Genomic DNA, 11741 nt, shown 5'->3' on the forward strand with positions numbered 1-11741 from the left:
CCACTTCCCCTTTCACTTCTCTGAGAGACGCTATCCCTGTTCTCCTGTAGTTTGGGCAGTCATTCAACAAACAAACAAATAGAAAGTTTTTTTTCCTGCTTATAAAATAATACACGCTCATTATAGAAACATGAGAAACAGAGAACATAATTTAAAAGAAAAAGCACTCATAATTTCACAACCAGGGGAAACCATCACTAACATTTTTAAATATGGAAGATTTCAAATCTATATGAAAGTAGAGAGAGTGATATAATGAACCTCTATGGGCCCACTATTCAGCCTCAACTAATTCCCTATCTTGTTTTACTTCAGTTTCCACCCCCATCCTCCCTGGAATTATTTGGAAGAAAATCTCAGCCATCACATAATTTAATCTGAGTCTTCACTATCTTTAACAGATAATTCTTTTTAGAAATACATAAGCACTAAAAATATTAATAAACTAATAATATATTAGTAATAAATAATATTAATAAACTAATATTAAATATCCAGTCAGTATTTACATTTTTCCAATTATATATCTTTCTATTAAGTTTTTTGCATGTTTATCCAAATTATGGTCCACATTTTTTTTTGTTTTTTTAGGTGAGACAACCCTTGGTTGACCTCACAGATTGCAAGGACCTTGTCAGTTTACAATTCCTTATTTTTTACACCTACAGCACCTGGTCTTCCTAGGTGGTCTTCTATCCAAGTACTAACCAGGCCTGACCCTGCTTAGCTTACAAGATCAGACAGGATCAGGCTTGTTCAGGGTGACATGGCCATAGACTATGGTCCACATTTTGTATTTGGTGGAGTATCTCAACTCTCTTAAGCTCTATTAATACTTTCAAGTGTATCTTTCTAAATGTTTTTTTAATGCAGTCAAGCAACATGCATAGGCTTCTTTTTTTCTTTTTAAATCTGATTTGTTTAAATAAATTGTTTATGAATTTGTTCACAGAATATTGAGAACTTTCATTCCCAGTTTTTTTTTCTTTGTAGTAATCGAGATTATACCATCCATTAATATCGTAGCTTTTTTTTTGTTATCTTTGCAATATATCATGAAAATTGTCCCATGTCAGTAACGAATTCTTTGAAAGTCATTTAATTATTGCATAATAGTCCCACATATGGATATATCTGTATATTTTAAAATATGGATAGGCTTTTACTACATTAAAGAATATATACGTGCATTTACATCTATCACAATTAAATCCAGGTTGTTGTCAGAGGTGACTTTCCCAGATTTCTTCTTTTTTTGAGCCTGATGCAGGAAGCATTTGACCAAATCTTAGCCCCTGGGATGCTCTCCACCCCGCACACCCAGCACCCAGGTTACAAGCTCCTTATGGCAAGGACTGTATCTATCATCTTTTAAATCCTAGAGCCTGTCATAGACACTGGCACATAGTGGGTTTTGGAAAGTGGCCAATTAGATGTAGTCTCTCTCTTCCACTTTTATTTTTCATTATTTCCTACATCTTAGGAGAGTCCCCTACACTTGCTGCCAGGGCTCCAGGGCCTCTCTGATGAAGCCCAGTATGTTGCTGTGCATAAGAGTATAGACTTTAGGGTCACATTAGAGCTGTCCCAGGTTGCAGCTCTGCCAGTTACCAGCTGTGTGACTTTGGGAATATTTCTCAACCTGAGTCCTGATTTCTGGAAAATAGGGATAATTGTAACACTTATGTGTAGGTGGTTCTGAGGCTGAAATATACTATATATTACACATATATATTCCAGTCAGCCCAGTGCCCAGAAATAGGAAGCTCTCAGGAAATAGTTCAAAAAGAAGTCTCTCCTACTCTACTCATCTCCTGTCCAGCTTCAAAGAGCTAACAACCTGTCCATGTGCTTGGGCAGTCATTCAACAAACAAACAAATAGAAAGTAATTTTCCCAGAATCCCCCTTATAGCCTGGCCCACCATGGTTCCAGGCCCACCCTTCCACTTGCCCTTATTCCCTCAACACTACTACCTTCCTCCACAGGGTGTACCCCTAACCTGTGGTATCTGACCCTGCTGTCTACCCCACAGCCCCAAGGCTCTCCCGGCTGCCCGCCCCCATGTTCTCTCCCTACTCTATCCCCATTAGGCCCTTCACCTAGGCCTGAGCCTGTCTGCCTCAGCCCTGCGCCCTCAGGCAGGCCCAGAGAGAGCTCAGTGAGACTGCAAGTCAGGAATTCTGGATTTTCATGGAGACAGAGATGGCTGAGGCCTCATCACAGGGCTCTTGTCCTCCTAGAGGTAACCCAGCCATCAGTCCTCTCACAGGAACAAGCGCGATCTTTAAATACATAAATCTGATTGTGACAACCCCCTTTGAAACACCTTGGTGGCTTTCTGGAGCTCTTAGAATGAGACCAAAACCTTTAGTGTCTCTACTCTGCCACCCCAAACCCTGACGCCGCCTCCCCTTGTGGCAGCCACACTGGCTTTCCCTTAGTCCTGCTAACTCACCAAAGCCTCAGGGCGTATTACTTTTCCCGGCCTCAGGGCGTATTACCCCCTCTGCCTGGAAAGCCACTCCCACAACACTATACCTTCTCCTGATAGCTTAATTTTACCCCTCATTTCTTACTGTGAAATGTTTTAGGCCTATTGAAAAGTTGAAAGAACAGCATGGTGAACATCTGAATATTCTTTTTACCTACATTCATGAGTTATTAACATTTTTGCACATTTGTTTTATTTCTCTCTCTCTCTCTCTCTCTGTCACACACACACACACACACACACACACCACACACACACACACACACACACCCTTTAGAGGGCTTGCCCTGCAGCCCCTCTCCTGGTGCCAAACCCTCATAGTAACCTAATGCTCTCCAGAGGCCTTTTCCCATTCACTCAGGCAACAAATATTTATTGAGGAACTTCAGTGTGCCAGACAGTGCCAAGAGTCACCTAATAGACTGTGTGTCAGGGTGCTTTTCCATCCCCTCAAAAACAGAAATAATTTGATCCTTGAAAATTCCAAAAAAGCATGGAAATAGTCACTATGGGAAAATCCCAAGTTTGGTTGGAATTGCTTAGGGTTCTTCTATGGGTTAGCATTTTTCACAATTATGAATCACTTCATGGCTTTTTCAACACTTAAAGTGTCTAAAAGTCTTAATCAGGTGCTGCAGGAGGAAGCAGGCAGACAGTTCTGCCACACGGAGCTCTATCTGGTGGTGGAGCAGACAGTACAACAGCAGTAAAGTGGGACCACAGGGAGACACCTGGCCCAGCCTGGGAGGGCTTAGGGATCCCCTCTGACTAATTGTATTCGAGTTACCAAGGCAAAGGGTGGAAAGTGGCATTCTAGAGGCCAGTGTCTGTCCTGCTGCACTGTAAGAGAGAGATTGAGGTACTGGGGAAGTGCCTCAGAAGAGGTTTGATGGCCGAATGTCTGGGAGGGCCTGGGGGTGTTCTTGTAACATAGGAGGGACAGGTTCTTGTGTGGATTTTATCCTGAGGGCTTAGCAAGCCTCCCAGCTCTGGGGTCTCCTGGGGTCTCCTGCCCCTGTCCTCCCCGCAATGTTCTCACTCCTTTCTCTGACTCTGACACATCCTCTCCCATTTTCACCTTCACTGCCCTGGGGAGAGGCTCTGCTTTCCCTCACTAGGATGGTAAGCACTCTCTCTCATGGGGGCCAAGCTGCCGGTTATCCTGCTTCATCTCTCTAAGGGCCCTGGCTTCAGAGACATGTGTCTGAGACAGTAGAGAGCTGTTTGGGGGACTGACAAATGGGGGTCTGGCTTCTGAAGGATTGTATAAACTATCTTCTACGTTGCTGAAAGGGAGCAGGTCTTGGGCATGGGGTAGGGATAGAGTACTGGATCTGGGAGCTCCGAGAGAGGACAGATGGGGCAGGAGCTGGGCTGGCCTGGGACACTGCTCACTATCCTAATCTCTCTCTAGCTCCCAAAATGGCGACGAAACCGGCACCTGGCCCAACAACCAGTTTGACACAGAGATGCTGCAAGCCATGATCTTGGCCTCTGCCAGTGGTAAGTTGTGCCAGCGTGTGCGTTGGGATGAGAGAGTTCTGGAGTTTGGGGGCGTCCCCACAGCCACCATGCCCTGAGACTGGCTATCAATCTGCCTGACTTCTCCAGATCTTTCAGCTGGTTTTAGAGGACTCATAATTCCGGAACATAAAGCGAAGTTAGAAACAGCGGAAGAACTGGGGGGCCCGGGATGCCCAGGGGGGAGTGAACAAAGGAAAGACCCATCAAGGAAACGTGGAGAGTCGTGGTTAAGTGTCTAGCTCTGGAAAGGGACAGCATCAATCCAGTCCCAGCTCTGCCACTTAAAATCTTTGACTTTGATCACTTTGCTTAATCTCTGTAAACCTCAGTTTCCCCAGCCAAGAAAATGAGGGTAGTGACCTCATGGGGCTGTTGTGAGGATTAAATGAGATGACACCACAGAGCATGGAGTCCTGGGTCCGGCACACACAAGCCCTCAATCCACAGACCCGGGTGGGGATTCTCCCAGCAGAGAGAGTACACTTTGAATTTGTGAGACCCCTTCTCTTTTTGCTGCTCCTACCTTCAGAGCGGGATTTTGGTTTTCCCACAGGCTAACAAAGACTTCATGTGCCATAGAAATTCGGACGATGGTTGTTGTCCCTAGAGAGTCACAAGGGTCCTGAGCAGGGGAAGCAGAATAATATCCTCAGGAATTAAGAGCGCAGGTTTTGGAGTCAGGCCAACATGGACTCAAATCTTGGTACCCGATTTATCTGCAGGTCCTCAGACGAGTTACTAAAACCCTCTGGGCCTCAGTTTCCCTGACTATAGCAGTGGTCCCCAAACCCCGGTGGCAACCAGTTCCGGGTCAGTGGCCTGTTAGGAACTTGGACGCACGGCAGGAGGTGAGCGGGGTGAGAGCGAGCGAAGCTTCATCTGTATCTGCAGCTGCTCCCCAGCACTAGCATCACCACCTCGGCTCCACCTCAGATCATCAGGCATTAGATTCTCATAGGAGCACTGGTCCCTGGTGCCAAAGAGGTTGGGGACCATTGGACTATAGAATGGATGCAGTAATAACATCTCATTGTGGTGTTGTGAGTGCCTAATATAAGGCCTCAGCACAGAACTGGCAGAGAGTAGGGGCACGATATATAGTGACTAATATTGATTATTATCTTTATTGACCTATAGGGGTAGATAGAAGGCCGAATTAGAATAATGCCTATTAATCAGAACTAGCTTCTGGAACAGCAAATCCTGGGCTTCTGTGGAGGCTGGCGGAGGAATAAGTCACTGGCCTTACATAGTGAACAGAGAGCCCTGCCCCACAGCACATCTGGAGGGCTGGTAGGTAGAGAACCAGGTAAAACCAGAAGAATAATCACCATTACCATGCTTGTGTATTGTCCCGGGCACATGCTAGACAAATGTTATGGGCCTCACGTCAATGAACCCTCTGAGCAGCTCTGCAAAGCAGGTCTAGTTCTTACATTTGACAGATGAGAGAACTAAAAAGTCACTTCTCCAAGGCTGCAGGTTGGCGATTCTAACCCGGCCCAAATCCCAAGTTCATGCCTTTTCTGCTACAGCGACCATGTCTGCCTTGAGACCCAGCCTCAACTCCCCTTTCGGCTGAACAGGTCTGGAGCTGAACTCTACCGTCCTGCACTGTTCTCCCAGATTAGGGTTGCCAGATAAAATGTAGGACGCCAGTTAAATTTTAACTTCAGATAAAACGGCAAATAATATTTTCACACAAATAGTACTGAGACATACCACACTAAAAAATTGGACATCGTTTACCTGAAATTCATATTTTTATTTGCTAAATCTGTCAGGCCTCCCCCAGATGACCGTGAGGCCGACTGGGGCCAGGCCTGTGGTTGGTGAAGGGGAAACAGAACAGGAAAGTGGCAGAGAGAGCTGGGCCCAGGTCTGGGGGCTGTAATTCTAGAGCAGCCAGATGCGGAGTCTGAAAGAAGGAGGCAGCTGGGTCTGGGGAGATGCCAAGTCGGGCTCTTGATGGAAGTAAACAGACAGTCAGGTATATTTAGCTTTTGTGGCCTTGAGCCCTAAGGCCAGGAAGCAGGCATTTTTGGCCTAAATCCAGATTTTAAAAACAGAAATGGAGTATTTATGGCCCGAAACCCTCCCAGAAGGTCTCCGGGGTCACCGCAGGCTGGCTCCCCTCTCAGGGCTCCCAGCTCCTGCCCACACAGGGCCTGACCTGCATGTGAGCCTCGGCCCTGGGGAACAGACCCCGAGGGTGGAGGTGGCAGGGTCAGGCCCTACTCTCACTTTCACAGCCGCTTTCCTGACCTGGACCTGGAGCCAGAGAGGTTCCTGGAGCCCAGCCCAGCCCAGTCAGGCCTATGGGGCTGCTGAGGGGGAGTAAGAGGGAGAGGGTGAGTCCACTTGGGAGGCTTTTTAAATAAACAGTTCAGGGAGGAGGTGTGCTCTCAAGGAGGCTGTGGCTTGCAGTTCAAGAGGCTGAGACCTGGCTTGACCAGGCCTCCCTGGGCTGCTGTAGAGTTGCTGCCCTCAGCCCTGGGGCGGGGAGGGCAGCAGGTGACGGGAGGTTACAGTGTCTGGAGCTGTTTCTCTGAGGAGAGGCCAGCACGGGAGAGGAGGCCAGCACCGCTTCCACCTCCTCCAGGTCAGAGGTGCCCAGGTTTTCTTGTTGTTCTTCAAAGTCTTTTTTTCTTGGACCAAGGGAAGACCCTGGTCCCTGCCCAGTATGGGTCTTGCAGGGGTAGGAGAAGGAGCCATTGGAGGATTGATTCCAAAGAAGTCAGAGCCCACAATCCAACTTCTCCCCTTGGATTTGTAGATAGGGAAAATGAGGCCTGAATCACGCAGGGAAAATGAGGCCTGAATCACGCAGGGAAAATGAGGCCTGAATCATGCAGGGAAAATGAGGCCTGAATCATGCAGGGCCTCCACCAAGGTCACACAGCGCCTTTAGTGGCAGAGCTGACCAGACAAAACTCAAGTGCACGCCATAGGGCCCAGGCCAATAGCAGGCCTGTGCTTCTGGGAAGGAGATGGCAGGGGATGGCTTTGTCGTTTTCACCCATTCAGGTGTTCTCCAGGGATGTTGGGTGCACCTAGGATGTGGGTGGGCCAGGCTTCCGGTTACCCAGTCAAGCCCCTCCTGTCTTTCTGCCTCCCTTCTCCCTCTTTCTCCCTATTTCCTTCCCCCACCTACCCCCAGCCCCTGAGGTCTCCCGTTTAGCCCTTAAATCACTCTGGAATCCTGCCTCTTGAAACCAGATCTGGCCCCCTCCCCCCAGACCCTCCATTCCCAGGCTGGAAAAGGGGCCGCAGTCAAGGACCCGGCTCCCTCCTGGAGTCAATTAGGGGAAACAGAGAAATGTCAGTGGAATGAAAAGGCTGGAGATGGGGCCCAGCCTGGGGAAGGAGAGCAGGAAGTGGGCGGCGGCCCCCTCCCATCCGAACCCTCTTTCGCAGCCCCTGACGGCCCTCCCGTCCATGGGACTTGAAATGGAGGCTGTAAAAACCGGAGCGCTGGAACGAGGAGGCGGGAAGACTCGGGCTCATCTCTCCCTTCCTTCTCTTATGCCCCTCCCCGCTCTTGTGCCGCTCTTTGAAAATATTTCCTGTCTCCCTATTTCTCAATCCCTGGTTGGTGTCCCAGGATTACTCAGCCTCTCCAGCTTTAGTCACCCTCTCTACCCACTCCCAGGGTCTAGGGTGGGGGTGGGGGGAGGCTGGGGAGGAAAGCTCTTCTGCCTGCGGGCTGGGGCAGGGCTGGGCATTCCCGGGGCTTTAACCCTCCCACTGCCAGATGACTCCACTACCCTCAGTGACCTCAGCAGATTGTCAAAACTCCTACCACCTCCCTCGCCCCGTCCCCCCACCCCACCCCAAGAACACACTGTATGAGTGAGCACTTACCTAGTGCCCGGGCGCTGGATGAAGCACTGTCTCATTTAAACCCACTGAGTCAGGTACTTCTCTGCTTCCCTACCTTCAGTGTGCATACATATCACCTGGAGATCTTGTTAAAATGCAGATTCGGAGAGTCTGCGTTTAGAACGAGCTCCCAGGTGATGCTGAACCAGGGCCAGAGTTTGTATTTCTCTGGACCGCGGCCTCTTCTCATGAACAGCAGGAAGTTGGGCAAGACACTGTCTCTCATGTCCCCTGGCTCTGACACTGCGAGCCTACACCTACATTGTACTTCAGCCTCACAGAAGACGTCCCATAGCTGTCTTCTCTCCCCCTCCTTGACCCTCCTCAGAGGAGTCATGAGGGCTCCATTGCTGCAGGCAGTGGTGATTATACCCCCCGCCCCCCACATATACTTAATGCTCACCCCTGCTCTAACCTGTGCTGGCTGCTATGGTCTTCCAGTTCTCTGAGCCTTGCTTTCCTCATCTGTAAAGTGGGGATAATACCATATATCTCAACTGGGTGGTCGTGTTGAGGTTAGAAGCCATCATGCCCGTGCACCATCTAGCAAACTGTTTGGTACATAGCAGGTGTCAATTGCTGTTCCAAAATGAATGCCTGGAAGAGCACCCCCTCTTGACTAATAACGGAACTACTAAATACCCTCCTCTGTGCCAGGTACCCATTGGAGAAGGAAAAGAAGATGCACAAACCGTGGTCGCAGGCCCTCAAGAGTCTAGTGTGGAAACCAGAGAGGCTCCCAGGGCAAGGGTTTGCAAGCCAGTGTCTCAACTCCGAGAGAAATAACAGCGAGCATATTTTAAGCTCTTACTTTAAGTGAACAGATAAAAGAGCTAGAAATCAAACCACGGCTGTCGTTCCAGATCCCCTTACCTCCGCCTCTGTGGATAGAGACAGTCTTCCCTGCACTAGGTGTGGTCAGGGCCAGGTGCTTTGCAGGCACTCATTAGCTGCTTGTGCTATAAGAGTGACTGTCGGGGACCTGAAGTTTAGCCCCTGACCTTTCTCTGTCTCTGCAGAAGCTGCTGATGGGAGCTCCACCCTGGGAGGAGGCGCCGGCACCATGGGCTTGAGTGCCCGCTATGGGCCCCAGTTCACCCTGCAGCACGTGCCCGACTACCGCCAGAATGTCTACATTCCTGGTAGCAATGCCACGCTGACCAACGCAGCAGGCAAGCGGGATGGCAAGGCCCCGGCAGGTGGCAACGGCAACAAGAAGAAGTCGGGCAAGAAAGAGAAGAAGTAATGTGGAGGCCGGGCCCAGAGCCACAGGGCCACTTCCCCCCAACCAGCCCAGCCTCCCCTACCCGGCCTGGGCCTCAGATTTTCAGGGCTCGCCCCCAGGATCCTGGTCAGGGCCCAGGCCATGCTTCCCTTGGAAAACAGAAACAAGTGCCCAGTCAACACCCCCTCTCTGCCCCTGGGATTGAATATGCAAAGGGAGTTCTGCTGAGAACCCCCATCCAATCAATTGCTATGCCCAAGGGGGTGGTGGGGTTAGTGTAGACATCATTTATCACTCCCCCTTTAGTTACTGCCGAACTCCTCCATCATCCAGATTCGATCAGGCCTAACCATCTGCTGCCTCCTCCTGCCCATCCCACCCCACCCTACTCCTTCAACAGCTCCTCTTTCTTGAGTAAGGTGGTTGGGGTGTTGAGGTACCCGGTGACTTAAAAAGGCTCATAGTTCTGAAGAGCTGGAAGGGCATCATGACCTCTTGGAATCTCCTTCAATTCTCAGACTTCCCCCCCAAGCATGGTTTGGTGCCAGCCCCCTCACATCCTTCCAGAGCCTGAGACCAAGCTCAAGTTTTGGGAGACCTGGTCACCGTTCCCGCGGTACTGATGCTTGCCAGATTTAGGGAGGGCATTTTGCTACCATGCCTCTTCCCGATGCCCTAGGGACCAGATTTTTTGTTTTATTTTGTTTCTCATTGTTTGATGTTGCCACTGCATGCTGTGACTTCCCCCTCCCCAAATAAGAGACTCCACTGCATGTTCCAAGACAGTATGGGGTAGTATGATAAAGGGAAGGGTGTGTATGTGGATGGGGGATGGACAAAGCTTGACTCCTCAGTTGACAGGGTCTTTCAGGAGGCTCTGCGTGACCCCAGGGTACTGATCAGATCCCCAAATTCCAGCCATAAACCAAGCACCAAGCTGGATCCCCATCCACCACATTCAGGGCTCTGCCCAGGCAGCCAGCTCTGGGCTGAGCTACCAGCACCAAGGGGTTTAAACCGGCAGTACAGTCCAAGGAAGCTCTGAGCAGGTTTGGGACCAGGTCCCCTGGAGAGGTCAGAGAAGACTCTGTGGGTGCTGGGTACTCCAGAGGTACCGCTGGTGAAGGATCTGTGTGGCCCCCTCGCCAGCAGGGAGGGCCAGCTAGGCCATTCTCGGTCCCTGGGTTGGGGAGACAAGGGACTAGAGCAGGGACCAAGTGGACGGAAAGTCTCAGCCCAGGATCAGGCTTCTCCCCGGGGCCCCTGCATTCCCAAGCCTTGGTCCTTCACCTTGCCAGGTGCCATTTCTTCTCTGTGAAGGCCACTGCCCAGGCCCCCCAGTGCGCCCCCTAGTGGCCAGAGGCTGGTTAAAGTCCCCAGTGCCTCCTTGTGTATAAACCTTCCTCTCCCCACCCTCTTTTGCCCCCCCGGAGTCCCGTTCATTCTGCGGGACTGCGAGACCCCACCCGTCCTTAAGTAGTGTAGAGCCCTCCCTTTTTTCAGCTGGTGTAGAATAGCCAATAGTGTAGTGCGGTGTGCTTTTCCGTGATGGCGAGTTGGCAGCGGGCAGCGGGCTCCGCGTAGCCGTCTGTCCTTGAATCTGCCTGCGGCGGCCCGTGCTGTGTTTTGTGCTGTGTCCACGCGCTGCGGCGACTCCCTCCCCGGTACTGACTCCTATAAGCGCTTCTCTTTGCATAGTCACGTAGCTCCCCACCCCCTTCCTGTGTCTCACGCAAGTTTTATACTCTAATATTTATATGGCTTTTTTTCTTTGAAAAATAAAAATAAAAAAGGTTTCTTCTGAAAGGTTGAACGTTTCTGTCTAAGACATGGAGGCCGCTAGCACGTGCGGATGAAGTGACCTGGGAGGTGCATGCTGGAAGAGCGGGATCGGAAGGCGATTATGGTGTTTGCGTCTTGGTTTTGAGTCCTATGGTGTATGACTGTCAAATGTGTCTGCTTATGCTTGCAACACCGTTGTGCATATGTAATAGTGTGCGGTTGACTGTGCCGGTGGATCTGTATACCGTGTGTGTAATCGGCTTGCGGGTGCCTTGTGGGGGAGGGGCTTTCCGGGCGCGGCGTGTCAGTGTGCAATTGAGTGTGCAGCTGGATGCTTGCGGCTGTCTCCCTTACCGTGCTAAGCGCCAGTCTCCAGGCAGAAGAGGAGACCAGGACGCGGGGGCGGACGCGGGTTGGCGCCTGGCAAACCGCATGGAGCGGGGGCGGTGACGTCTCCTTTGTGCCCGCCCCTTCCCCGCTGAAATTACCACCCCAGTGCGCCCTTGCGGGCTTCGCGGGAGGAGGGAGCTCTCCTCTGCCCGCGCCCCTCCACCCTCCATGTCTAGGGGTTCGGGAACACCGCGGGAGTGGGAGGGAACGCCCGAGGCGATCCTCCGAAGGCTGGGTTTGTAGCTTGAGACTCAGTTTCCCCATCTGGAATTCGCCTTCCCGCTTGCCTCACCGCAGCAAAGCCAAGGAAATTGGAGAGCTCATCGCTTTCTTGCCCGGGGGTGGGTGAGGGTGGTCAAGGGGACCGAAAGGGCAAGCAGGAAATCAGGTTGCCCACAGACCCAGATCGCCCTCCCTCCTTCCTCGCTCCCTCTCCGTGCTTTTC

General features: G+C 50.9%; 1 protein-coding gene and 1 pseudogene across 1 annotated transcript in view; one reads left to right on the top strand and one right to left on the bottom strand.

Annotated features, from left to right (window-relative positions):
- The window catches only part of LOC120581195 (protocadherin gamma-A3-like), a 142910-nt gene extending 131980 nt beyond the window's left edge, over window positions 1–10930 (top strand). The window contains 2 exon segments of the mRNA XM_039835933.1: window positions 3908–3996; window positions 8919–10930. Coding sequence (XP_039691867.1) covers window positions 3908–3996; window positions 8919–9145 — 316 coding nt within the window. The 3' untranslated portion in view covers window positions 9146–10930.
- Window positions 660–778, bottom strand: LOC120581856 (uncharacterized; annotated as a pseudogene).
- Window positions 10931–11741: the final 811 nt, after the last annotated feature.

This window comes from Pteropus medius, unplaced genomic scaffold (genome assembly GCF_902729225.1).
Source record: "Pteropus medius unplaced genomic scaffold, Ma_sr-lr_union100, whole genome shotgun sequence".
Taxonomy (NCBI): Eukaryota; Metazoa; Chordata; class Mammalia; order Chiroptera; family Pteropodidae; genus Pteropus; species Pteropus medius.